The following is a 25850-nucleotide window of genomic DNA, read 5'->3' as shown; positions in this document are numbered from 1 at the left end:
GACGCCGTGGTATATGCGCACTCCAGGGTTCCAAAGTACTTACATGGTATATAACGGCGCGGGGCGCCGGAGGGGAGCGAGCATCTACTTGCGTATGTATGTACGTATGGCGTGTGGTCGTGATTGGGACTGCAGCGCGTGCAAGTATGGGGGTGATCAACGGATCCGACGAGGCGGTAAATACGGCGAATCAGCAGAGCGAAGAGGTAAGCACGAAGAGCGGGAGACGCACAGCAACCCCAGGCCGCTGCACAGTTCCCAGGTGATTACAGTGAGACAAAATGAGCCGAGCGTGTCACAAGGAGAACAAAGATATTAGAAAAGCGCGGGGTACCATAACGCATGTAGCGTCCACGACGTAAGTGAGCTTGACGAGGTTGCAAACGTTCCAAGTGGTCAGTTCATCCGATGACTTGACCATCAACCCGCGAGCCCCCAAGGCCCCAGCAGAGCTCGCGCACCGCACAAGCTCGGCCCGGGCTCCGGATCATGAACGAGAGCCAGTTCGAAGCTAAGGCCGCAACGCCTTGCTCGCCAGCGCCCACACCGTGAGCCCAAGGAGGCCCAGGCAGAACACCATCAGCCGCGCCTCCTCGCCCGCCGGGCTGCGCTCGACAAAGAGCTCGCCCAAGCCCTTCTGGCGCACATCTGGGTGCCCGCTCGGCCGCAGGTCGTGCACCCACCGCCGCACCGCGACCCGGTCCCGCCCACCCTCGCTCGCAGCGCCCCAGCCGAGCTTGAAGCCGAAGCCCCGCGCGGCCCGCGCGACGGTCCCCGGCTCCGGGGCCGGGGCCGGTACCGCACCGCCGACGTCGAACCCAATGTGCGCCGCGCCCGCGAGCGCGGCGGCGTTGAGCCCGAAGCGGAAGCGGAGCGTGCTTCGCGCCCGCGCAGCGCTCTCGAGCAGCGTGAGCGGGCCGTCGATGCCGAGCGCGCTCGCCGCGGCCGCGAACCACTCTGCGAGCCCGGCGGCAGGACCGACTCCCGCCGCGCGCTGCCACGGCCAGCAACGGGCACGCTTCTGGACGACGTGGAGGCAGACAGGGATACCGTGCGGGTCGGACGTGAGCTCGAAAGTGCCGCACTCGAGCGCGGACTCGGCCGCGTCTTGCGCGTCGTGCGCGTGGATTGGGATGAAGGCGATCGAGAACGTCTTCAGGCGCGGGTTGGCGAGGGCGATGCGGGCGGCACCGAGGTGCATGGGCTCTTCACCGGGCATGCGGACGAGCGCGAGGGAAAGTGAGCGGAGGCGGGAGAGACCACGGAGCGAGTTTGCGAAGGCGTCCTGAGATGCAATTTAGTCATCGGTGGCCGCGAGCCGGGTATATGTGTGCATACACTCACGAGGAAGAACGAAGGGCGAGTGGTACAGGTTATGTCTAGGTCCAGCAAGTGCGGGCAGCTGGATACGATCGTGCGGAACACGCCGTTGCTATCGTACCCTCCCTGGATCGAGAACGTCGCCTTGATGGATGTTAGCGAGTGCAATCCGACGAGCACCCGTGACACGGCGAGAGGCGTCAAGTCACGGAGATGCATTGCATGTGGGAAGCTGACTCGCTCCAGCGTCTTGGCAAGGGGAGTGTCGACCGGGGGCAGCGCAGGATTCATGTTGGGGAGCGCATTCTGCACTGGTGGGTGGACAAGAGGGGGGATCGGAGGCTGGGCATTCGGATCTGGTGGAGGAGGCTGGCGGTCGACGAGCATTCGCAGATGGCTGAACGATCCGCTGAACTCCTTCAGACTCGGCAATGCGTCTATGGAGAGTGTGGAGAGATCGATCAAGTTTGTATGCGGGCGTCCCAAGAGGTGCAGCGTCTCGATTCCCTCGTGACGTTCGAGGAACACCTTAAGGTCCGGTGCTTGAGGCAGGTGTCCTAGCGGCGTCGTGTTCCACACGAGGGCAGAGAGACACAGGTGGCGGAGCTTCGGCCAGTGCGCCCCATACAAGCGTGTGACATCCCCGGGCTCAGTCGAGTTGCCAACGATGCGGAGAGTCTCGAGGTCTGGGCAGCGGAGGACGAGCATGTCCCAAAGACGGGTAAAGACAGGCTCACTCTCTGACTCGGGGTCAGCGAGATCGAGGACGTGCTGAAGACTCTTGCCGGCATCGGACACACCTCGAGAGGGCAAGTGCAGCGAATGGGCGTAGAAGCCATCTTTTAATGCGAGGGAGAACCCGGTTAGGCCCGTGAACTGGAGGAGCTGCTCGGCGGCCGGGGGAGGAGGAAGGATGGGGCGTTAGCGACGGCTGAACTCATGGTGATGACGTCATTGACCACATACCGAGGTGCCCGGTCGAGGCAAGAAACAGCCAAAGGTCGTCCCAATGTGCGCCAGACGAGGGCACCTGACGGAACTCTGGTCAGCCCGATGTCGGATGTATTGGCATTAGCGCGAGCGCGCTCCTCGGAGATGGCATAAGCGCTCCGCCTGGACCGGCAGCTGGAGGCATGGCACGGCACTACGATGCAAGAAGGCGGAAGACGGTGGGCCCGGACAGAGAAGCGGTGAAAACGCGTTGCAAATGCGAGCGCATGCCAAGAGCGATGAAAGAGCGACGACCACTCACCGGAGGCGGAGCTCGGACCACATGCGGTCGTCGGGGAGCATGTCCTCGCCAACCCAGTCGAAGTGCGAGAGGGCGTCGAGGTGCTTCGCGACCTTGACGATGGCGCGCGACACGACGCCGGCGTTGTCCCATGCGCGCAGTGTCGAGCCGTGCGCGCGCGGCGAAACGTCGTCTTCGGGGTGCACGGCGAGGCGACGGATGTGGCGGGCGACGTCAGGGCGGCATTCGAGCATGGCGAGAGTGCGCCCGCACTGTATGACTCCGTGGAGCTCGACGTCGCTGTAAAGAGCGGGGAGAACCTTTGCGAATATTGACGCAGACTGCGAGGACCGTCAGAGGTGGAGGAGAGCAGGTGGTCGTACGACCAGACGCGAGAAGAAAGAACGTGAGCGCACCACTCGGCTCAATTGTAGGACATCCTCGCGAGATTTGAGGTAGTTCGCGATCTCGAGCAGGATCTCGGCGGGTAGGCTGTCAAGAGTGGGCTGTATGCTTGCCGGAGACGGTCGATGAAAGGCGTAGGGCTGGGTGCGCGCAGGCATGTTGAAGAGCGCGTCGGAGGCAACGGGGATTGGTGGTATGACGGGATTTCGCGGCCGATGGGGTCCTCAAAGTCCTCACTGGGGTATGACCGGGTGAGGGTGCGCGATCGGGGAGATGGGAGGGAGGAGGGGGGACGGGGGTCGGAGTCGGGGCTATATAGCGTGGGGGACCGAGAGGGAAGGCCGTCGCTCGAGATCAAGCGGGAGGGGAAGCCGGATGTACAGACCCCCGCCGTGGCGCTCGCAGTCAGTTCGAGCGCCCTGGAGCGCTTCCCCACAAAACCTCCCGCGATGCCGCCGGCAGCCGACATTAATTGCCAACCTTAGTCGCATCTTCTCGGCACCCAATCCCGCTCACATGCCCAAGCAGGTCGTCTGGAGTCCACCATGGGCTCCGGGGCGGCACAAGACGAGGCTTGCCAGGTGCCATCGCTCGTCTTCAGCTATAGTTCGCGCTACCACTTATTTTGTGATCCGTGTCGGGAGCGTCTGGGGCTCTGACAGGCAAAGCCCCAAACGCCCACGGCAACGAGGCCGTCCGGCTTTGATCCCCCCTGACCAGAGCAGTATGTGTGCTCGCACAGGATCGTATCCACTGCAACCGACAACGCAACGGTACAACAGCGTCCATTTTCGTAGCGTTACATGACTTCTTTCTCCACATCCGCGCACTCGCTCCTCACTCACCACCCTCGCGGGAGCGCGCCCCCTGAGTCCGTGTGCTCGTGCAAGAGAACATCGGAAGAACGCCCCACCCTCGACGCCCACCCTCCGTTCGATCGCCACACGGCGCTCAGTACCTGCAGCACCGAACACGGACCGGTCGAGAAGGCGCAATTCCGGTTCAGTGCGCGCGTTCGTTTTGTTCATTCGTTTTGTTCCGGGCAGGCGGCACGCGTGGCGAAGAATCACAGCCAGTCGACCCAGACACGGATGCGGGTGCGGCGACGGAATTTGTCCCAAGCGAGATTATGACCTGACAAACGGTCAGCGTACGTTCTCGCCTGCGTCCTTCAAGGGGTGAAGTTGTCCGGCGCCGTTCGCGACAGAAGCCCGCTCGGCGCATACCGAGCAAGACGCCGCCCCGTCCGCGGGTTGGGAACAAAACGGCGTGAAAGGAAAGAAGCACGCACATCTTGTAGTGGAACTCTGTCTCAAGCTCGCCCTCGGTCTGGTACGCGATCGTGATATCCAAGTCACGGTTGTTCCGCGCGTTGGGGGCGCATGACAGTCTACCCTTGATCTCCTGGCCTGCAGACAGGGTGATAGTGGCTGGGGTGTAGAACACGGTCTGCCTGAATGAGCCGACAAGTACGTCAGTGGATGCACCTTGTTAGGAACGAGGATGTCATATCGGCGAAAGCAGTGACTCACTTCCAGTGTGTGTACTTCGCATGGGGGCCCGTCGAGAACCTAACCTTGGTATGCGTGCATTCGAAGAGGATGTCGAACCACGCCAGGAACGCATGTACGTCTGAGGCGACACGGAGATGAGCCAACGTAGGCATGAGGGTGTCGTGAAGATACGCACAGTCGTTTCTTGTCGCCTTGAGCGAGAAGTCGTTAGTAAAGGTGAGCTCTTCCTTCGTCACCGTTCTCAAGTCTATGTGCTGCACGGGGAAGACGGTCAATGAGGGGTTGCAACTATCAGGGCTAGACACGTACCTTGATGAGGCATGGGTCTGTAACAACGGCCTTGATCTCTACGGTGTCTACTAGTGGTTCACGAAGCGCGATTTCCTTGATACACGAGTAGTCGAAGCCGTACACGTTGTCCCAGACTAGCGGATATGAGGGCATCGCTTGAGTTCACGTCGCCAAATGAGAAGACTTTTCACGCACAGTTGATCTTCTCCTCCTTGTAATCAGAGTCCTCAATCGCCGCAATGTAGAGGGTTGCGACGTCTGGGAAGATCAGACCGTCTGGCTTCAGGTACTTGTCGCGAGCAAGAAGGACGGTGTCGAGCATGGACTCGTAGAGGAGGAAGTAGCCCATCCACTCAGAGATGATGATGTCGAACTTATCGAAAGGGAGCGTAACCTCTTCAAGCTTGCCCTTCACGAGCGTGATCTCTGTGGCCGACAGGGTTAGATGTCGTAATTGCACTGAAGACGCAGCCGAGGCGCGTAGATCACAGGCGCCGACACTTACTGTCCTTCAGACCGTTCGCCTCCACGATCTTGGTTGCTTGGTCGATGATGTTGGACATATCGACCTGTGCCGCGGGTGAGACTCAAGACGCGAACCAAGTTCAGATCGAAGACGAAGGACGTACACCGACAACGTGCTTCGCGCCCGCATTCGCCGCGAACATGCTGAGAATGCCCGTGCCACAGCCGACGTCGAGCACAACCTTGTCCTTGAACAAGTGTGGGTTGTTGACGATTGCGTTGCGGTACGAGCCAGTCCGAACCGTGTCCTTGAGCATCTCTTCATGAATGCCTGTGTGCCCGTCCCGCGAAGTTAGCAGCGGCTGGGGCACACGAGATGCAGCCTAGCCGAGACCCACCGAAGTGCGCGTAGGAATCCGCGTAGCTGCGGTAAGCAGTAAATGATGTGTATGAGGGATACAAAGAAGAGGACACACTAGTCTTTGGAGGTCATGTTGTCTGGGGAGACCTGATCTTGCTGCATCGGCTCTCCGTCGGGTGTAGAAGGACCTGCGCTCGCCATTGGGAAACTGGAAGAAGGGGGAGGGGTGGGTATGCTACACTGGGTGACTTGTGAGCTGATTAGAGGATACAGCGCCGTGTTCGGACGAGAGGAGTAGTACAAGCACTAGCAAGAAGCAGAGAGAAGGAAAGCGAGGATGTTGGGAGCAGGACAGACCGGCGCAGAAGACAGATATGAGCAGGCGCCGGCAGCCACCGCGCAGAAAAACGCGGGCGAGGAAAATCGTCCCTCCAGATCCAGCCTTTGAATTTCCTCGATCGTCGGCCAGGCGTCTGATCGTGACACCCGCGACGCGTCTGAGGTCACAATCGCGATGACGCATCACGTCCACCGGGCCTGTCGGCCGGCGGGCCGGCGAGCACCGCCGCGGTGTGGCGCAGCCCCGCAGCCCGTCCTCGACGCCGCGCCGCAGCTCGGACTCGGAGCCAGCCATTACAAAACCAGGCTTCACGGGCCACGGACCATCTTTGGCTCCGCCGCCACGTACCCCCTTCGCTTGCCTACAAAAGCCAGTCATCCATGATCGTCGACCCCACCTCTTCATACTCATCCATGGTGAGCAGTGCACACTCTATCGCCGTCCCTGCGCTTTGCTCATCTCCGCCGTCTCATGACGCAGGCCAACACGAATGAATTCGACGAGCAGGCCCCTCCCTCATACGATACCGCTGTAGGCGATCGTTCAGAACGTGCGTTTTATCTACTCCCTCACTTGCTTCACAATCTAACCGACATGCAGCGCAGGGCCCGTTCGTGCCCGAGAGCTCTCACAAGGGGCGAGATATCAAAGTCAACCCCTTTCCCCCTTCACTCCCCAACCCCGCACCCTACGACGGACATCCAGGTCCCTCGCGGACAGTCGTCTACAACTATGTGAACCCACGCACTGGTGAACGAGTTGTTTCTCTCCTTCCACCAGATCACCCCCAGATGGTCTGTCTCCAGGAGGGTGGCCATGTTCCGGCGACCAAGTACGGCTTGCTGGGTGAGTAAACAGTGTCCTTGGGTTTTCCACCCTGTTCTCTTGGAAATTCCGGGCGTCGCATCCTCAAGTGACTCGAATTCCCCTTCTTCTCCGCTTCTCCGTGATCAATGCCGTATATTCATCACTGCGCTCCTCAGGTGTGCTTGCCGCGGTCTTCTGGTTTCCGCTAGGGATCGGCCTCTGCTTGCTTGACCGCAAGGTCTACTGCAAGCGCTGCGGGATGTCAATCGACGAGGGACTCTGCTGAGGTCGAGTAACCTTTGCGAATTCTCCTCTCCACACCCCTCTTCATCGCATCGCCTATATCTGTCTTGGTATTACCCTTGGCTTCGAACTTTCCATACCATATTGTTGGACACATCCCTTTAGTGTGCTCTATGCAATCGTCTGTAATTGTACTCAGTTTATGACAGTCACGACATCGGCTCAGGGAGAACATATATGCATACATTGTACACGGTGAACTACATCGATCCTGGGAGTAGAGTGAGAGGCTTGCGTACTTCATTCAGAGGTGATAGGGCAGAGCGCATGAGGTTGTTATTCCGGAAAACCAAGCACTAGTAAACACAAAGAACAAACACCCTGTCTCTCATCCGATCCTTAGTGATTCATTCTCGTCATACATCCTCCTCGTTGGACAGAACTCGCCGGATCCGTGCGTCGCCGTGCACGCATTTTGTCGCCCGACTTCACCGGTGCTTCGACGAAGCCCGGTCCGCTTCGGCGTGCCTCTCTTCCTCCAATACTGGAATCTGCGCGATTGCCGGCGTAGGTAGTACGTGTCCAACGCGTCCAAAAGCCCGCTTCAGCCATGAGTTAGACCACGGCGCCCCTTTCGGCAGGGTGCGCATATGAGCGGGATTTGCGGACGTGAAACCGTCTTGGGAGGAGAGAGGAACGAAGGAGGACTTGTAGTCGTTGGACTTCGGGAGCGTCGACTTTGATGCGGCTGTGGACGTGCTCGCGAGGGATGTGGCGGACGGCGAGGCCTCGAAGAAGAACGGGGTCATGCTTGCGGACATAGCGGTGGGATGTAGGGTGTGTGGAGATTTTTGAGCCTGATATGGCGGACGCGGAGAAGAGGATAGAGGACTGGTTCTCGAGTGAAGAAGCAGATGCAGTCTTTCGTCGTGACGCTGGAGGTAGGGTGGTGGATCCGTGGGGCTTTATATCGGCATGCACGACGCACATATTGGCCAGGCATTGTGCTTGCGTCTCCCAAGTGACTCGGAAACGGCGGTTATCTGGGCATCGGAGCGCCGTCCGGGAGTGGTGCAGCCAAGCTTGATGCGTAAGAGATGGTTTGTCGATCACGGAACGACTCGAGCAGCACACCAACGAAACCTCCGCTGACGCAGCGTGGCCCTGGGATGGACGTCTGGACCAGGATCTGCCTGCAGGACAGGTCAACGATTCGATTATTTTCACAAATATGAAACGTGACACAGACATCCTTACCTGTTGAGCTTCGATGATGAATTCAATTCTACCCACTGCACCTAAGAGAAGTGACAGACGACCGCTCCGGCCATTCCTAAGTCCTGACCGCCTCAGCAGTGGGAGGCTACATTCCCGTGGTGCAATCTACGGATTGCAAAGACCTTCCGCACAAGCCCATTTCGTACAGCGTGATACACGAGCCGTAGTGTTGTTGTGATTTCACCACAATTCACAAGTTGAGCGGGTACGTGAACTGAAGCCTTGAGACTGTCGTTGAAGCTGTCGGGGTGACATAACTGAGGTTCTTGGATGTTTAAAGCAGAGGAAGCCCGGCAAGAACAAACATGGGAAGCAGACGGGTTCTCGGCTTTCAAGGCCAGCGGGGAAAGCAAGATAGAGGAGAGGGCCGAGAGTATATTGAAAGCTAGACTAACTAAATTCTAGGCGCCATGGGCTTACCTAACGTATTAGCGGGCAGCTTGGAAGGGCGCCCGCATGCCTTCCCTTGTCTGCTCCGCTCAGGCGTCCTACAAGAAGCTCCCCGGGCTCCTCGAGCTCACAGACTCCCATCTCCAATGGACCAAGACTGGTGACAACATCCCCGCGGTGAAGGTTGTCCATGCAGAGGCAGCCTGTAAGTCCCAGAGCACGACCCGTTCCCCGAGAGTGGCTCATGACGTTTCCCCGCGTCCCCGGCCCTCTTCCATCCTTCCCCGACGCACGCGACGGCCGCCTCGCAGCCCTTTCGCGCAGCAAGGTCGGCGCAGCGCAGGTCCGGCTCAAGATCGGGCTCGTGAGCGATGAGGCCGGGCACAACTTCACCTTCACGTCCCCACAGGCCGTCGCGCTCGCGGAACGCGACAAGTTCGAGGCCGAGCTCACAAACATCATTGCACGCAACCGCTCTGCAGGTACCGCCCCCGCCCCCGTGCCCGCGTCCGCCCCCACCCCCGTCGTCGCGAAGTCCATCCCCCCACATGTCGCCGCCATGCCCGCGCCACATTCGCCAAGCGCGACTCCGACCCCCCGCCGGTCGACGTCGGGCATTGCGCGCCCTTCGGCGGCGGGCTCGCGGGCCCCGTCGGTGGCGAGCGAGTCGCAAAGGTCGGGCACACCGGTGAATGACCCGACAAACGACTTCCGGCTGCGGAAGAAGGTGCTACTGAGCACCCCGGAGCTTGCGCAGCTCCACCGCGAGTTGGTTATGGGAGGCCACATATCTGAGGCTGAGTTTTGGGAGGGCAGAGAAGTACGCGTCGCGTAGAGGGGTTGTTGCGACTGCGTGGCTGACGGCTTTGCCCGTTCGGCAGCATCTGCTCTGGGCCCAGGCTGCGGCAGAAGGCCAGAAACGCGGGAAACCGGGGCAGCTCGTCGACCCTCGACCGCAGTCTGTCAATGGGGAGGTCAAGATTGTCATCACACCGCAGCTGGTGCACGATATCTTTGAGGAATTCCCCATCGTTGCGAAGGCGTACAGTGACACTGTCCCGACTAAGGTAATGTTGGTCCAATAGTATCTTGTCCTCGGCTGATCCCAAACAGTTGTCTGAAGCAGAGTTCTGGAGTCGATATTTCCAGTCCAAGTTGTTCAATGCCCACCGAGCCTCTATTCGTTCCTCCGCAGCTCAGCACGTAGTCAAAGATGATCCTATCTTTGACAAATACCTAGAGAAGGATGACGACGGTGAGTCCTCCAAGACGACCAGCGTGTGTAAGCTCTCATACTGGTACGCAGAGCTTGAGCCACGTCGTATACGAGATGAGCGGGTAGACACCTTCATCGACCTTGGTGCTACATACGTGGACCATGACGAGGTAGAGTTCAGTTGACAGGGGCAAATGGTCAACTGACTTTTTGGTAGACCGGCAACGAAAAAGATATCACGATGCAAGCAGGGAAACAGAGAGCTGTTCTGCCGCTCATCCGCAAGTTCAATGAGCATTCTACTCGATTGCTTGACACGGCATTGTAAGTCACTTCACATCACTTCGCGCTCTTTTCGAAGTTGACTCTTGGCAGGGGTGGACCAGCCACAAAACGAAGACGACTAGACAGCGATGATTCAGAGGTATGATGGACTGCCTATTTGATGCTGGTAAAGATTTTCACGCCTCTGGTAGCGTTACATGCAAATAGACCTAGAGGATCTACACGACAACCAATCGTCCGCAGGAATCATTCTGGATATGAAAGACAGCCAGCGATACTTCGATGGAAGGGCAAGCGGTGCAGGCGGTGAAAGAGACAATACGTTGGTAAGCTGGTAGCTTACCCTTGAATTTTCGGTGACTGACCTCTCCACCAGCGAGTCGACTTTCAAGAGGCGATACGACAATTGAAGGACGGTACTCAGGACTGGGCATCAAATCTCGTGCAGGTCGGGTTCACGTCTTTGCCATTCGCTCTCCTATACCCACTCACACCCCTCGTCACAGGTCAAAGTAGATAAGAAAGCCGGAGAGACAGCGCTTATCGCCATGACACAGAACGTCTCTTGTCGATTAGATGTCAAGTCCCGTAAACGTATGAGCTTCAACAACTGCTATACGTAACGCTTATCCACGCGCTTTTCCTTTCCCTCCAGATGACATACCAGATACTCTGTTCCGACAGATGACAACGTGTCAAACGGCTGCAAACGAGTTCTTGCGGCAATTCTGGCTCGCCATGTACCCACCTCCGAATGAGTCTCAGGCACTTTCTGTCGCAACGCCATCCCAGAAGGCTGCGAAAGCGGCAAAGATGGCTGGATACCTCGGGAAGACGCACGAGAAGGTGGTCGCCTTGATCGCCGCAGCTCGACAGGAAAGCATTGACGCAGCGCGAGTGCAGGTGGTAAGATGTCCATGCTCATTCATGCGTTTCATGCATCTCAAACCTTCCTTCCAGGCCATGAAGCCCATCCTCGATGCTGTCGACAAGGCGTTGGAGTTTTGGAAGCTGAAGAACGCGAAGGCTTCAGGACTACGGTGACGTGCGGCATGTATGTTGCAGACATTGTGGATTGTCATATTATAGCATTTATATTACTGGTAGTTCGCCACGCTTTTGCGGCGTTAATTCATAGTCCTCGGGGTAGGCCCGATGAACCCCTGGCGACCCGTTGTCTCGAATCAGGCGCCCTGGATTCCAGTCGTCTGCGGACGGGTGCGCTTAAGTATGTCCTTGCTGCCAAGTGACGTGAAGCAACACCAGGCAAACGCGCCAGACACGTCGTGTTTTAGAACCGGTGACTGGCGTTGCCTCTTGTGTCGTCCAACGACGACGCACGCCCTACACCCGCTCTAGCCTTCAAGCGACGACGATGGCGCGTTCAAGATCATCCAATACAACAGCTCCAAAACGTCGCCGAGATCAAAGCGACGGTCAGCATTCATCCAAATTGCCTCCAGACGATGTCCTTTTGCTCGTCTTCCTCTCGTGCTCAACGGAAGATGTGGTCTCTTGCATGGCAGTATGCCTCTTTTCCACCTAGGTGGGATGCTCCTGAACTTTGTGCGCTTCTATGTTGCAGGTCTGCAAATCCTTTGAACGCATCATCAGAACCAGTGTCGCCCTTCAGTACAAAATAGAGCTGTCTCTCAACGGCATGGTCGATGGGCCAGGCAATCGGGTGGGCATATCCGAGAAACTTGACATGCTGCGCAAATACCGCGAGCGCGTTCGCAGCGGCACATTCCAGAGCACTGGGACTCAATTCGTACGGAACAAGGACTCACCGGATAGCGACGCTCACAGGAGCGCCTTCACGGCCTTTGGGGGCTCGATATCTGTGGTCTACCAAGATTCCGCAAAGAAGATAATCGAAGTGTTTACTCCACTTGGCCGTCAAGTACAAGTCATGCAGAGCAAGTGCGTCAGTGGAAGATTCCTTATGCCCTTATCAACAAGGATGTGGCTTCGTTCCAGTTCTTGACTGTGGACGTGGGACAAGATTTGCTTGTAGCTGTTGAATTGTCGATGCCAAACACTGAGTAGGTATCGCCCCCATACAGTGTTTGACGATTGCTGATGGGACATAGACATGGGGCTAGAAAAATACATTTGCGATCACTGGCTCATCCCTCTACTCCTCATCCACGCGCTCTGCAATCCGTCCTTTACTCTCCTCTCGAACCTGCTGGTTTTAATACGATCGCAAGCGTCCAGATCCATGAACAATATTTTGCCTGGATGCCACAGCAGCAAATCCCGTATAACTTTGGTACAATCGAAGTCTATGTCTGGAGAGCCGGGTATGCTCTCATCTTTGCTGCAATTTACAGCTCGTTGACCTCACAACTTTCCCATGTCCTAGAGGCGTCGAATTGAGTTCGGATTCAGGAGCTCGTTTTCATTCGCACTGCTGGATCCCGCCTACCTCCTCGTCGGCGGGCCATCCAATAGGCTACACGTCTTCCGCTTTGCCCCGCGCGTCGGCGAGGAGGGAGGCGGAGACGGCACTCACGACTCCTCGCGACCCGTCCTCCACCTGGACCTCCTAGTGGGCGCACGGGCATGCTGCGTCCGGGAATCTAGCATCCCCGTGCCGTTGCCCTCCGCCCCATTCTGGCCCGACCCCGCTTTGAGGGTTCATGTCATCTCTTTCTCAAGGAAAGATGCCTCCGGGAATTTCTCCGGCGCTATTCTCGCCGTTCCGTATGCCACGTTCGCCTCCCTCATCGACTGGGCCGAGTCCAAGAACAGCAAGACCGTCCCGGTCGTCGAGTGGAATAGGTGGGCGCAGCGGGACGCGCTGCTGCTCGCGGCTGGAAGAGGAGGCCCACGCGAGCTCTATCGCGCCTGGGCGTACGGGTGCCGGCTAGTCATCAGCACGCACTATCACGGCTGGTTCTGGGCACACCCGTCTGACCGTCTGGTCACGTTAGACCTCAACCCCCTGGCCGCGCGGTATACAAAGTTGCACCCACCGTCCAATTCGGACAGCGCCGGGCACACGCCGGAGAGATTCAAAGAAACATTCTGTCTCCAGTACGAGCTTCTTCCATGCACGTTCTATTGCGGACCTCAACCTACGCTCGAGAAAGTGCTGTACACATCAGTTGAAGTTCTCGCTACACACAACGGTTGCATGGTCTTGGTATGTATCAACCTCCACCAACAAAATACATTGCTGCTAACGCTTGCGTCCACAAGCGGCACGGCCGGTATCAGTTGACGGGATTCCTACATATGCTCCATTAGGTTTCCAGGCCCATTTGGCTTGAGGACGCCCGCTTTTGGACCGATATCGAGGCGTCGTACGAAGCGATCTATTAACAGCGAATAGTGTCCTACATAGCATAACATAATATGATGAACATCTACCAACCAATCAACCACCATATGGGCTTGGTTTCCGTTCTAACTTTGAGCTTGATGAGCTCGAGCACTCATAGAGGGTGAACACAACGAGTAGGTGCAACGCAATGGCGTATAATATGAACGCTGTTCTCGTTCGCCGGTTGCCAAGGATCGCGCGTGTGAGGACGAGTGCGCCTCTCTCTAGCACGTTGAGCGACTCGTATGCTCGCGTCGCTTCCTATGGCGACAAAGGCGGGTCAGACAATGCTCCCCCTACGATGGAGTTAGAACCTACTCGGCCGCGGAAAGCCTGGAACGGATTCATAGCTTCCTCACTGCAGTGTCATGTCAACGTTTTGTCATGAGGACGCTCGAGAGTTTGACGTACTATCTTGCTCGATACTTGCTCATATCGTCAGAGCGGCCTGCCACATTCGACGGGATTGGATCAAGCGTAGACGGCCGCGTGGAAACATCTTCGCGGTAGCTCTGCATGTAGCGAACCTTTTCGTATAATTTGAGGTTGTCGGCTTGCAAGCTTTTGACCTCCGCTCGGAGCTCGGAGATGATGTTGAATTGTTTCCGCAATTCCTACATTGCTCTAGGATAAGCCCAAGGAACGGTGCAGGAAATCTGATTGTACCTCTTCCAATTCGGCGTTTCGTTGTCTGAAGCGATCTCGCTGGCTGGTCACAATGGGCAGGATGGATGTATCTGCTGAAGGTGCGAATGGAATCGGAGTGCTCCGAGTCAAAGAGTCCTAATAGCGAAGAGTCAAGTGATATGCGGAAACGGAAGCAGCAGCATAACCTACGTTCTTCCTGCCTAAATCGAGGTCCGCCAACACGTCAGATGTTGACGAGCCGTTGGCAGGTGCGACGCCGCCGTTGATCCCACTGTCGCCCTTCCGCTGGTCCATATGCAGCAGGTCGGTTTCGAGCTTCTCGTTGAGGGTGCGCTGCCTCTCCAACTCGGATTCTGTTGCGTCGAGTTGAGACTGCACAGACTGCAAGGCGGTCTCGAGCTCTCCGTGCAAAACCTGTGTCAATTTCATCCAATCAACAAGAGAAGACAACGCCGTGAAGTGCAAGGCATACTCGGAACCTGGTCAGCTCTTCCAGAATCCTCTTGTTCTTTGTCGCTAGAAGAACCTCGAGAGATTTACCCTGCTGCGCGCGCATGCTGGTAGAATTGGGGTTTGGGCTAGGTAAATGCAGACCAAGGGCATCGCCGTTCAAGGTGATGTCGTCTACATCGTCGTCACCTTCAAGCCCGGCGAACTCGACGTACTGGAGAAACGAGGCATTAATCACACGAACGCTTAAAAGATAAGTCGACGTACTTTCATGATGTCAAGCTCACGCTTGATCTCATCGTAGTCTGCGAATTGTTTCAGTTTGGTTTTCAGCTGATCGACTTCAGCGGACTGTCAATTAGTCCTGTCAGCAGCTTGTACAAGCAGGCGGCGATGATCATTGCCTTCTTTTGGATATCTCTGCCAAGCTCTTCGACCTTTCTTGTTGCAGCTGCTTGCGCGGTCCCCGTGGCAGTTTTCTGCACCTCCAGCGCTTGGGACAAGCGATCGGTCTCAGACTCGAGATCAGCAATCTTGGATTCGTATTCCTTGATCCTGAGTGGACTGCGTCAGAGTCGGGAGATTTAAGGCATCAGCACTATGACCGCACTGAGCTGTACCCTCATGACCACTTTTCATAGCCTCGATCTCGGCACGCAGCAGTTCCTGAAACTCTCGTCAAGAACTCAACATATGCGGCGAAGTAAGACCAACGTACGTTCCGGCGTTCAACTGTAGCCACACGACTGTTCGCATGTTCCAAGTCTGCCACCATCATGTCCAGCTCCGCGAGCTTAGCCACAGTTTCGTGATCTTTGAAACAGTTACTACTTGAACAGAACACTGGAACCGAATACGTGGATGCGCATACCTTGGCGCTGAGTGTGGTCGAGCAGCTTCGCCTGATTGGAGTCATGCGACATCCTGAGATCGCGCAGCTGATTCTTCGTCAGGGCGAGCTGGCGTTGGAGATCTTGCTCTCTAATTATCCGCATAAATCACCGAACCAGTTAGAGTGGTGCACACTCACCGCTCCTCGTAGTTCCGCATCTTCTCATCGTACGTGGCGTTCAATTCATTCTCCTTTTGGTTGACCTTCTCTTGAATGAGGTCATCCATCTGTACCACGTCATTAAATGCGCTTCAACAATCACCAACGGGCACACCTTCTGTTCAAGTTGCTCCACACGCGAGTCGGCCTTCTTCTTCGCGTTCTCGAGAGATGTATTTTCATTCAAGCGTTTCCGCAGCTCGGCGTTCTCTTCCCGGGCGCGCTGCAACTCAGCTTCAAGTTCACGGGCCTCTGCCACCTTGACAGTTTGGTCCTAACGCAGAAAGGTTGCAGACGCAGCTGGGCACTAGATCCATAGTATGACGTACCACAGCAGCCTCAAGGAGAGGGTAAGGGTCCGGAGCTTCGGCGAGAACCTTGTACACATTCAAGAAGGCATTCTCCGCGGTCTTTGACCGTTTTGTGAGACTGTCTATCTCGGTCTGGTATGCTGCAGTAACAAATTAAACGCAAACATGCGACAGATGTCCAAGAGACGTACCTTTCAACAAACCCTTGTAGGCTGTGAGCTTCTCTTCATCCGACATCTTCTTGAACTCTTTGAGGCACCCTATAAGGCAATGCCATAACATGAACAACGCCCTACTCACCCTTGGTCCGATCTGCAAGGGCTTTACGCCCTACTACGCTCTCCTTCTGGTTCTCGACAAGTTCTATGCCCTGGGCATCGAGTGTCTTTTGCAGCTCAGAGAGATTAATATCTGCTGTTCATGAGAGCCACTACGGTATATGTAGCAGAGTGTAACGAACCCTTCCAGGTTGCCAATGCTCCAGAGAAGTTCTGTTCCGGGGCCGCCATGACGGGCAAGTGGTACTAGATCCGTGATAGTCCAAGAGCTCCAAGAAGTTTTAACGTGTTTTAGCAGAGGGAAGAGACCGGGTCCGAGATGGTAGGGATTCCAGAGGGAGAGTTACACGTCGAGGACGGTGGCTGGGGCGCGTTCAGGCGCAGGGGATGACACCCTCGCAGTAGGGGCTCGAACGCGGCAGGTCCTTCCCACGGCTATGAAGACGTCGCGGGCGCTCGGACGCGCCTGCTCATCGTATCCGACAGCGAGCTCTGCCTGGCACGCGGACTCGGACGTCGCGGAGCTTGTTTCTCTCCTCCCCTCTTCCTCGCTCTTTCTGTTTATTTGCCATGCTTCCCATTCGCGCGGCCGTGCGCTCCACGTGCGGTGCGCGCACCTACGCGTCGATGCCAGCTACATCCTCAGTCTCGAGAACGGTGACCTACAAGGATTTCGTCAAACCGAAGCCGAATCCCTCCTCTCCCTTGTTCTTCACTGGCCGCTCTGCGTACATGGAGGTCTTCAACTCTCTCCAGGCGACCACCAAAACGACTCGGAATATCATGCAGCAGCTCGAGCTCGTGCCTCTCCCCGCGTTCGCGCAGCAAAATCTCCCCCCACTGGAGGCGTTCTGGAAGGACAAGACCGCTGTGGAGAAGGACTTGAACGTAAAGCTGTCGACGACGAGATACGCCCGTATCATATCCGCCCTCGACGAGCTGAACAACTATCGCCGTATCGCTCAAGCCGCCGGCCACGGCGAACTCGTGCAAATGCTGGAGAGGCTCATGTCAGCCTGGGAGCGACCTTCGAAGGCGGCCATCCTCGCGCAGCGGCAGAAGAAGCCCGTGCAAATGGACGAACACGGCCGGTCGTACACCATTGGCAGGAGAAAGGAGAGCACGGCGCGCGTGTGGATGATCCCGACGCAAGCGGCGCGCGAGGCAGCTTTGGCTCCCTCCCCTTCCATCACCCCCTCCGCCTCCGCCGCAAGCCCTGACGCGCCTCTTCAAAGCGACGCGGATGCATTGGCGGACGTGTTGGCCGCTGCTCCGGCCGTGCCCATCCCTGGGTTCGAGACTGGTCCGCTTTCGCAGGCCCCAGCCGCCCCGGTGGAGGTTCCTGTGACAAACATCCTCGTCAACAATGTCCCGTTCGCGGAGTTCTTGTGAGTTGCGTCCAGCTAGACCTCAGTGGGGCATGCTCTTGATGACCCTGTGTCAGCCCCAATGCGTCAGACCGTGAACGTATTGTCCGACCGTTCCGTGTAACGGGTCTCTTCGGTGCTTTCAACGTTTTCGCGATCGTTCGAGGTGGTGGTACGACCGGTCAGAGCGGAGCTGTTACTCTGGGCATTGCCAAAGCTATTGCCGCGCACGTGCCCGACGTAGAGCCACTGCTCCGGAAAGGTGGGCTTAACAAATGAGCTTGGGCGCACTCAACGTACTAATGGGCATCGTTGTTCCAGCAAAACTGCTCAAGCGGGATCCGCGTATGGTTGAACGCAAGAAGCCTGGTCGCGCAAAGGCTCGCAAGGGGGTAAGTACTCGACTTGTCCTGCAGCGAATCCTATCGTCTAACACATCGCTTGCAGTACACTTGGGTCAAGCGTTGATCGAGACTTCGCACAGGTCCTTGCATTGCTACAGTCGTATAATAGCTCACATCCTTGCCGTAATCTATGCTTGCCATGTCCCCTCACTGCCGACCAATCATCGGTCCTCAAACCCACATAGCATTGTCAAGTCGCCTACGACGAGTATGAGTTCACCTTCAAAGCGAAATTTTGGATGCAATTGAATCTTTGTGCTCTACACATGTACATGCACTATTTCTCAACTACACAACTACGAGGTAAGGAAAAGACCTGATAGTGAGATGGTCGTCAGCTTGGTCGTTCTCAAGTAGGGAGTAAAGAAAATGTAAACGAAAGTAAGGAGTCAGCATTGCAGAAGTAGAGTCATCAACTGGCCTGAGCCATTAGACTGTTGAGCTTGAAAATGTGATAGATGTTCATCATAGGAGGAGCACGACGACGGCGATCCCGAAAAGGCAGGAACAAATAACGGAAAACTCACCATGTACGTTGCCCCGCCTGTGTCCTTCAAGATCCAGGCCGTCCAAGCGATGAAGCACGTCCACGACGCGTTGAGGACAAGGATGGACGGAGTCGAAAAGCAAGACGCGAAAAAACTGGACGCGGCAAACCGGGCGCTTTTGAATTAAATCTTCGTATTCCCACGGCTCGGCATCCACCGACTCCCTCTTCGTGCTAAGTACAAGCTTGACTCTACCTTCGGCCAGTCTTTCACTCATTATGCAGCGCAGTATTGCTTACAGGTGCGTTGCAAGGGTAAAATTTCCAGGATGCCTTCTTTCAGAAATCATTTGGCACTATCCTGCCCCGACTCAGGGGGACACTCAAACATACGGCAACATCTTACATAAATATCCGCTTCCCATGGTTTCAGAGTCATGTTGAGGACAAAAATAATAAATAGAAGCGTTGATACAGAAACAGAGGAAGCATTGTTACACCATTAGAGGAGGCGTCGATAAGTACCTACTCAGCCGGTGCGTAGCGGTACCCAGGACAAGCATGCGGTCCGTTCAAAAACGAGAGGTTGTAAGCCCACAGGCCTGACATACTGGACACGGCGTCACGAAGGTGCTCTCGACGCTATGGGCTGAATTCATCGGGACATATGAAAAAGACTCAGACGCCGTAGAAGCAAGCAATGTACCGGAATTCCGAAGCGTCCTCTCCCCAGAGAGTCGGATCCTGTTTCAAACCGAGTAATGGCAGCACTATAGCCGTGCCCTCTAGTACACCAACCACATCCGTCGTTAGTATAAATGTCTGTAATTTAATAAACGCACGAGGTCTGGTCATGGCTGCAACCGTTAATCTTGACGGGCTCGCGGAGAGGAATCGTGTCGTCCGCCTTGGTAACGCAAATAGACGAAAGGGTGCGCCCGAACGTGCCCACCCACTCATCGTGCAGGCCGGTCGGGTAGGTGTTCCAGATTTGCCTTGCCCAGCCGAGGAGGATGGAGAAGGAGGGCCGGGGAGTTGATGAAGCTGGCTGTGCTGTGCGCTAACGAACACCTGCAAGACCTTCCGGCACGCTACAACCAACGCACCCACAACGAGAGGAAAAAAGAGGGTATAAGTTGACATTGACTTAGAAGAGAGGGAAGAGAGGTCGAGCGCAATGTGATTGAGGATAGACGAAGCGGAGACACTAAAATATCAGTGCTGGCGCTTCACAAATCAGATTCAGTATTTGTTCGGCCAAGTGTTCTCAATCCGCTCGTGCACATGGTGTCGCAGACACCGTCGGGACTGAGGCCTGAGGCCTGAGGTCTCAGGTAGAACTTCTTCTGGGGTCAGAACCCACAGGTACCCTCAAAGGCGTGCTCTCTGCACACCCCATCCCTCCTCGGCACTAGGCTGCTAAGCCCATAATGGTACGCCCCACAATGTTGGCCTCCAAGAATCCGCGATCCTGCTTCATTTTCGGCGAAGACTCGCCATTTGCGCAGCTGTGAGAGCGGGGGCTGGTCCTGTGACACCGCTGATAGACAGCCCGACGAATGGTGAGTAAGACAATAGAAACAAGGTAATAAGGTACACAAAACGCAAAGATCCGCGACTCCATAAGGGAGGTCCACTCGTATGGGCGACGTCGAAAAAATCATTGGAAGAACAACGTATGAACTTCGCCCTGGGAGAAGGCGACATTGCAAGCCGGACACTTGCGCTGTCGCGTCGCCACCCGCGCATCTACGCAGTCCCTACAGAAAGCTGAAGCGGTACATTTAGCGAATCGGTAGATGACGAGATAAAGGTTAACTCACTGTGCAGACATTTTGTGATCACTGTGTTGCGCATGTTCATCTGACACGTGGAGCACTTGAGCAAAAGCTGTCGTTACAGACTCAGTTTCATCGGGTAAAACATCTGATGGGCGACAACTACGAACCATGCACTTCGTGACCTCTTCTTGGAGTTCTGCTTCTCGCGCGTCCGTTCCTGACGTCGTCGACATGGACTTCAGCTTCGCTGTCTGTTTGTCGGCCTCCTTCTTCGACTTCAGAAGGCTCTCCTCGAACTTGCGGAGCTCTGCGCGTTTCCGCTCGGCAGATTGGGAGTGCTCTTGAAACGCTGCGCGTATCTGCCAGTCATGAAGTCAATTTTGTCGCCCCAACGCGATGCAACCCTATCACTGTACCTCCTCGACCTGTTTGCGTTCACCTTGAGCACGGATCTTCCATTCGGCGGACTCCATCTCGAGAGTAGCGGTCTTATCCCTGAGTGTGTCGACAACTTTCTTCACTAGTGAAAGTTCTTTCTCAAGGTCCATCTGTATAGCATTTCAATGGCATTCTAATTTGGAAGACCATGAATGAGGAAAACTCACAGCTCGATACATGAGGTTTTTCTCTGAATCTGTGAGCTTCTCGATGGCCTTCGCTGCTTTCTCCAGGTTGACCGACAGCTTCTTGCGCTCTGTTTCAGTAGCTTCCTTGTCGCGCATGCATTGATAGAACTTGTTTTCCGATTTGGCTCGCTGCGAAGCGCGGACAAATGATCAGCTATCACATGTGATCAGCAATCTGTCAACAAACCTCCGTGTTGAGTTTGTTCAGACGCTCTTCCATCGCGGCCAGATCAAGTACCTTGCTCTTCACTTGTCGATCCAAAGCTTCCCACGCGGAGGAGAGCTTGTCCAGTTCATCGTAGAGGGCGGACTCGGTCTGATGCAATCATGAGCTATGGTAAAGTCGCAACTCCAAAAACTTACCTGCTCGCGATTCTTCTCCTGGAGCTGAAGCCTTTCAACCTCACTCTGCTTGTGCTGCAGTTGCGCCGACAACTGTGCGGTCTCAGGCGGCATCGATGAAGCATCGCCATAGACGACTTGGTACTTCTCCAACTGCTTCTGGACCTGAGCCAACTGTCTCCGTAGGTCGGCCTCACCTTTCAAGGAATCTGAGCGCTCGGCGAGCGTCTTCTCGAGTGCGGCCTTCTCCTCCTCGGTAGCACTAGAGGAAAGTGGCACGTCAATCAATCACAAGAACAAAATTACTGTATTAAAGCACGCACGTCAACCGGCGCTTGAGGTCTTCGACGTAGGACGGACCGTCGGCAGTGCTCTGCCACAGGAACGACACGAGGTCCGCATCATCAGCGTTCGCCGCGAGGCGCGTCTTCAGTCGCTTGATCTCGGACTGGAGGACAATTATGCGTTCCTGTTACCTGACGTCAGTTGCCTGCCATTATTGACGCACCGGGCCGGACATACGGCTCGCGTTTCGGCGAGAGCTTTAAACTCCTGCGCAGACGTGAGCCTGGCCTGCTCACGCGCCTTCCGCTCGGTGATTTCTGCTTGATACTGGTCTCGCTGTTCGCGCAAACGTGTCACCTCTAAATCTCGCTTCGCCAACGATGTCTTCATCTCTGCGATACAGGCATCCTGTGCAAACTAAAACATGACATGAGTGGGCATTCTACCACTCCGTGATGTACAATTACCTTCAAGCCACGTTCGAAGTCTGTGTGCCGAGCACACAAGCCGTCGTACTGTTTCTTCAATTCGATGACCTGAGTTTGTGCTTCTGTCGCATCATGTTCGAACTTCGATGCTCGCTCGAGTAGAACCTTATAATACATCGACTCAGATACAAGGTTCTCGGGGGACTCTTGAGCTGTGCGGGAAGATTGACGAAAGCACGATACCGAGGGATAGAATCACATACCTGTATTTGGGCGTCCTGAAGCTGGTCTTGCAATGCTTGGCGCTCTCGTGAAAGCTCTTGAATCTTCGTTTCGCGTAACGTGGCAATATGTTCCCATGTATCCAGGTCTGTGCCATGATTTCCATTGACAGCTTGCGGCTGCTCCATCCATAAAAGTATGCACATAAACAGCGGAACTAGACAGGCCAAGAAGTTTACTCACTGCTGGGGAGCCGCCCTCCGCCGGTGTGCCCTCGCCACGATCTTCACCCACTACGGCAAGTTTCTGTGACGCAGGCCTGCATTGTAGACGGTCCGCTCGCATCTCAGCTGAAATGAGTTTCTCATGGACTTCGTCTCTCTGTGCTTCCGAATCCCGAAGTTGGGACTGTACTAGAGATAGTTCAGACCGCAAGGCAGAACACTGAAGAGACGATCAGGTTACGGTCACGTGTTGAGGACTTGGGGCATACCTTGGTGTCTGCGGCTTGACATCGCCGCAACAAATCCTCGTTAGAAGGACCTGACTGGCGTTGGGATGCGAGGTCAACGAACGCCTTGACAATATCTGTTGTGGTGTGCATCTTGTCGCGAACGGCCTCGATGTACTCGGGGTCGGTGACGGTGTCTTTGTCGTCGTCGCCGTCGGAAGAGAGGTGCAGAGCCAGGTTGTAAATACCTGGATAACGAAGACATGTTAGAACGCCGCTCAGTGTACGCAACCGGAGAACGACTCGCCTTCCGACTCTTTCTCAAGAGAAGGGAGGTCCTCCGGCTTGACAAGGGTACGGATAGTGCCCAGCAACTGCGCACGGTATGAGGGCGGGCGGAACTCGGACGCGTGTCGCTCGAGACTTACCTGCGTCCAGCACGCCTCTATGGCAGCCACCCCCACCCGACACGTATGGATCTGCTTCTCTAACTCTTGCACTCGTGCCTGTTTCCTATCCGCTTCGCGTGAATAGTGCTTCATGCGTCTGAAGATAGCCTCCTTGCGGAACAGCTGTGCACGAGCAGGTAAGATACACTTGCAAAAGCACTGAGATCAAACACACGGTACCTCGATGGGGTCGTCGTCCTTGGGTTCGTCAGCATGAGAGGTGGACGCGCCGTTCAGGTGACTAGGCGAGTCATTCTCGTTCGAGACCGCCCGCTTCTTGGATCGCGAGTGCTCTCCGTCATCAGCGTGAGGACGCTTCTTCGACTCCATGGCTGGGTGGCGAGAGCGGGTGGTAGCGGGGGGCGAGGATAAACAAGACCAGCCACCGTGAAGTCGAGCAGGAGGTCGACAGCAAGGGACGCTCGCCAATTTCGAGCTCCGCCACCCTCTTTGGCGCGCCTCGTCCTGAGCGCCCTCCTTGCCCTTCTTGTTCCCCTCCAGTCCTCGCTGTACCTGTGGCCTGTGCTTTCTCATAACCGCGTGTTCTGTTTGTGTGCCCCGCCCCCTCATGCTTCACTCCTGTTTTGTTCTTGCGTTGACCGTGTTGACCACATTCATCTGTCGATCTTCATCATTTGTGTCTGATGACAGTGTATACCTCGGACGGTCTTAACGGCAGCTGCGCCACGCATATCCCAAACCATACTTTGAAGGGAGAAATACAGGATCGTATAGCCCGTGAGTACACATACTAGTCTTTAACTACCTTGTCTATCCAGCCAGGAGATCTGCAATCAAGCATGAGTTCAACCGTCTCGTATTGCTGCTCACATTGTCCGAATAGCGTCTCAACATGACTACTACATGAAGAATCTAAGCTCAAGCATGTGCATGACCGTTGATCACCGTGAGTGCGTAAGGCTCCTCCAAATACTTGATTTTTTCCTCCGTCAATTGCACGTCCAGGGCCCCTGTGCGATTCTTTTTCAGTACCGTCGTGTCATCATGTATGAAAATACTTGCCAAGATGTCCTCGAGGTTGCTGAAGCTGGTGGTGTCGACAACGGGGGCAGAGACGTGGGGCGTCGAACGGAATCATGCGAGAGCTGCCTGGCCCATGCTGACGCCCTTCTTCGATATCTCTTCCACGACATGTATCATGAGTTAGTGCTTTCAAATTTCCTTCCAGTCGGCGAGGCGCTCACCGGTTGACGATGGTCACAGTGTTCTGGTTTTTGTTCCGTCCGATGATCCTATTGTCGACTACAGTTGATTTGCACCATACCAATCCCGTATGCTGACAAGTCGATGTCACCCCTCTTGGATCCCGTGTCGACAGGCTGCCAAGTGAGCAGACCTCTGGCCATCGGCGACAGTGGAATCGAACCAGAGTCGATAGCATCTCTCGTTCCTCCCCGTGGTACACGAGATTATGGTGCTTCATGAACGGCAGGAGGTGGTGGGTAATGGCTTAGTCTGTATTTTGTCAGGCAAGCAAAACAAGCCGTTCTCGTACAACTCACTTTACAATTGCTGGACTGCGGATGCCTTACGGTGAGCCATCCGTTTCGTTGACCGTGACTTGTACACATATATAATAAAGTAGATGTCGAGCTGCAACCGCTTCAATTGATCGAGTCGAAAGTGCGCTATCTTCTCGCTTGCTTTGAGATTCATCAAGCTTGGGCATGGACTGGTAACGTGCCTTCCGGCTCAGACCGTACTGATTAATTATGCCCAAGTCCTCCCGCTTCTCGTCCGACCCAAGGAGATATATAGCATTCACGAACATGGCTTCGGACATTCCATTGAAGTATCATCGGGTGAGTACTTGGACACCATCAAAACATTGCAAGTTTCTCTCGCGTCTGCGGTATCGAACGTTGCGACGCCCTTTTCCTAGCTGTTTACATGGTCAGTACCAGTTGTTTGACGTCACCACGAGGGAGGTAGTTATCCCGTCAATCTAGTCAGTTCCGCAGGGCACTGCATATGCCCGAACCAGTTACGTTCTGACGCATGCGCACGCGGGATGTGGTGAGCTGAAGGCAGGGAGTGCACTGTGGCGCCGGCGTCCGCGCGAGAAGGGAAGTTGTCGCGTGGGGTCGGCCTCGTATTTAAACTCGGCCAAGCGGCGCCGCTCCCCCGTACTGCACGTACCGCACGAAGTCTCTCAAGTGTTGGCGCTCATACTCGACCCCTGAACGCTGGGGCGCTGAGCTCATGGACATGACCTATCTCTCGGTGCGTGGCCCGAGATACGACCATAGGAAAGCTATCCCCGCTCAGGGAAACCTAGGTCAGCAACTCTGTTTTGCTCTCGTGATATTTGAACTTGCGGCGCAGCGGCCGACGGCGATGGGCGCGTTGGAACCGAACTGAGGACGGGAAACGAGCTAGCGAAATCTGAAAGGCGTAATGTGTCATCGCTTCATACTGACAATGGCCTTCAGCTCACCGCTGTGCCTTTTTTGACACAGGTGCGGCGTTTTCTCATGGGTTACACTTAGTGGGCGAGCGTTCTCAGCCTGTGGGCCTGCTTCTAAGGGCTGATCGCACCTTTGGCTTTGGGTGCTCGTCACAGGTCGTCTGTGCGCCATAAGTAAGTGTACGGGGAAGGCGCGCGATTTAGAGAGGCTCATCCCGTATAACCGCTGGGGCGGGAGGCCAAAGAGAGGGCCCCGCCAATGCCGAACACACCAGACCCGGACCATCAGCCATGCAAAGGGTGTTTTGACATGTCAAGTATGTAGCCTGGTGTGTATGCTCCATCTATATGCGTGACTCCGGCAG

At 55.7% G+C, this 25850-nt stretch overlaps 7 protein-coding genes across 7 annotated transcripts; 3 read left to right on the top strand and 4 right to left on the bottom strand.

Annotated features, from left to right (window-relative positions):
- Positions 1-511: 511 nt before the first annotated feature.
- On the bottom strand, positions 512-3114 carry BXZ73DRAFT_48097 (uncharacterized protein; the record flags this gene model as incomplete). Its single annotated transcript, XM_048019989.1, has 7 exons — positions 512-716; positions 954-1285; positions 1345-2060; positions 2121-2205; positions 2287-2350; positions 2573-2892; positions 2968-3114. 7 exons carry the CDS (start codon positions 3112-3114, stop codon positions 512-514), a joined length of 1869 nt encoding a protein of 622 aa, XP_047877127.1.
- A 908-nt stretch (positions 3115-4022) lies between these two features.
- On the bottom strand, positions 4023-5788 carry BXZ73DRAFT_78072 (S-adenosyl-L-methionine-dependent methyltransferase; the record flags this gene model as incomplete). The annotated part of the gene is made up of 10 exons (XM_048022807.1): positions 4023-4125; positions 4248-4409; positions 4489-4588; positions 4646-4724; positions 4780-4895; positions 4957-5187; positions 5267-5330; positions 5391-5557; positions 5625-5650; positions 5703-5788. The coding sequence occupies 10 exons, from the start codon at positions 5786-5788 to the stop codon at positions 4023-4025; spliced, it is 1134 nt and encodes a 377-aa protein (XP_047877126.1).
- Positions 5789-6307: 519 nt separating this feature from the next.
- BXZ73DRAFT_102028 (uncharacterized protein) lies at positions 6308-7020 on the top strand (the record flags this gene model as incomplete). The annotated part of the gene is made up of 4 exons (XM_048015088.1): positions 6308-6343; positions 6408-6477; positions 6528-6773; positions 6911-7020. 4 exons carry the CDS (start codon positions 6308-6310, stop codon positions 7018-7020), a joined length of 462 nt encoding a protein of 153 aa, XP_047877125.1.
- A 1691-nt stretch (positions 7021-8711) lies between these two features.
- On the top strand, positions 8712-11190 carry BXZ73DRAFT_48014 (uncharacterized protein; the record flags this gene model as incomplete). The annotated part of the gene is made up of 12 exons (XM_048019972.1): positions 8712-8850; positions 8957-9465; positions 9527-9712; positions 9759-9900; positions 9952-10031; positions 10079-10185; positions 10237-10285; positions 10338-10472; positions 10523-10594; positions 10653-10740; positions 10802-11052; positions 11107-11190. 12 exons carry the CDS (start codon positions 8712-8714, stop codon positions 11188-11190), a joined length of 1842 nt encoding a protein of 613 aa, XP_047877124.1.
- Positions 11191-13531: 2341 nt separating this feature from the next.
- BXZ73DRAFT_48056 (CASP C terminal-domain-containing protein) lies at positions 13532-16446 on the bottom strand (the record flags this gene model as incomplete). The annotated part of the gene is made up of 17 exons (XM_048019980.1): positions 13532-13738; positions 13796-13835; positions 13889-14091; positions 14144-14260; positions 14294-14539; positions 14598-14789; positions 14843-14926; positions 15013-15130; positions 15186-15241; positions 15294-15388; positions 15447-15556; positions 15606-15694; positions 15742-15900; positions 15956-16077; positions 16129-16185; positions 16238-16348; positions 16398-16446. The coding sequence occupies 17 exons, from the start codon at positions 16444-16446 to the stop codon at positions 13532-13534; spliced, it is 2055 nt and encodes a 684-aa protein (XP_047877123.1).
- A 396-nt stretch (positions 16447-16842) lies between these two features.
- Positions 16843-18050, top strand: BXZ73DRAFT_48130 (ribosomal protein S5 domain 2-like protein; the record flags this gene model as incomplete). The annotated part of the gene is made up of 4 exons (XM_048019995.1): positions 16843-17603; positions 17660-17844; positions 17904-17974; positions 18030-18050. 4 exons carry the CDS (start codon positions 16843-16845, stop codon positions 18048-18050), a joined length of 1038 nt encoding a protein of 345 aa, XP_047877122.1.
- A 2083-nt stretch (positions 18051-20133) lies between these two features.
- On the bottom strand, positions 20134-23387 carry BXZ73DRAFT_47981 (BRE1-domain-containing protein; the record flags this gene model as incomplete). The annotated part of the gene is made up of 16 exons (XM_048019966.1): positions 20134-20243; positions 20297-20363; positions 20422-20613; positions 20671-20802; positions 20860-21009; positions 21068-21196; positions 21244-21484; positions 21546-21691; positions 21745-21924; positions 21975-22147; positions 22195-22339; positions 22401-22601; positions 22651-22856; positions 22901-22982; positions 23037-23180; positions 23238-23387. The coding sequence occupies 16 exons, from the start codon at positions 23385-23387 to the stop codon at positions 20134-20136; spliced, it is 2448 nt and encodes an 815-aa protein (XP_047877121.1).
- Positions 23388-25850: the final 2463 nt, after the last annotated feature.

The sequence above is a fragment of the Epithele typhae genome (assembly GCF_022376455.1).
Source record: "Epithele typhae strain CBS 203.58 chromosome Unknown BXZ73scaffold_29, whole genome shotgun sequence".
In the NCBI taxonomy this organism is placed as follows: domain Eukaryota; kingdom Fungi; phylum Basidiomycota; class Agaricomycetes; order Polyporales; family Epitheliaceae; genus Epithele; species Epithele typhae.
The sequence above is the reverse complement of the archived record's forward strand: the minus strand, read 5'-3'. Positions and strand labels throughout refer to the sequence as shown.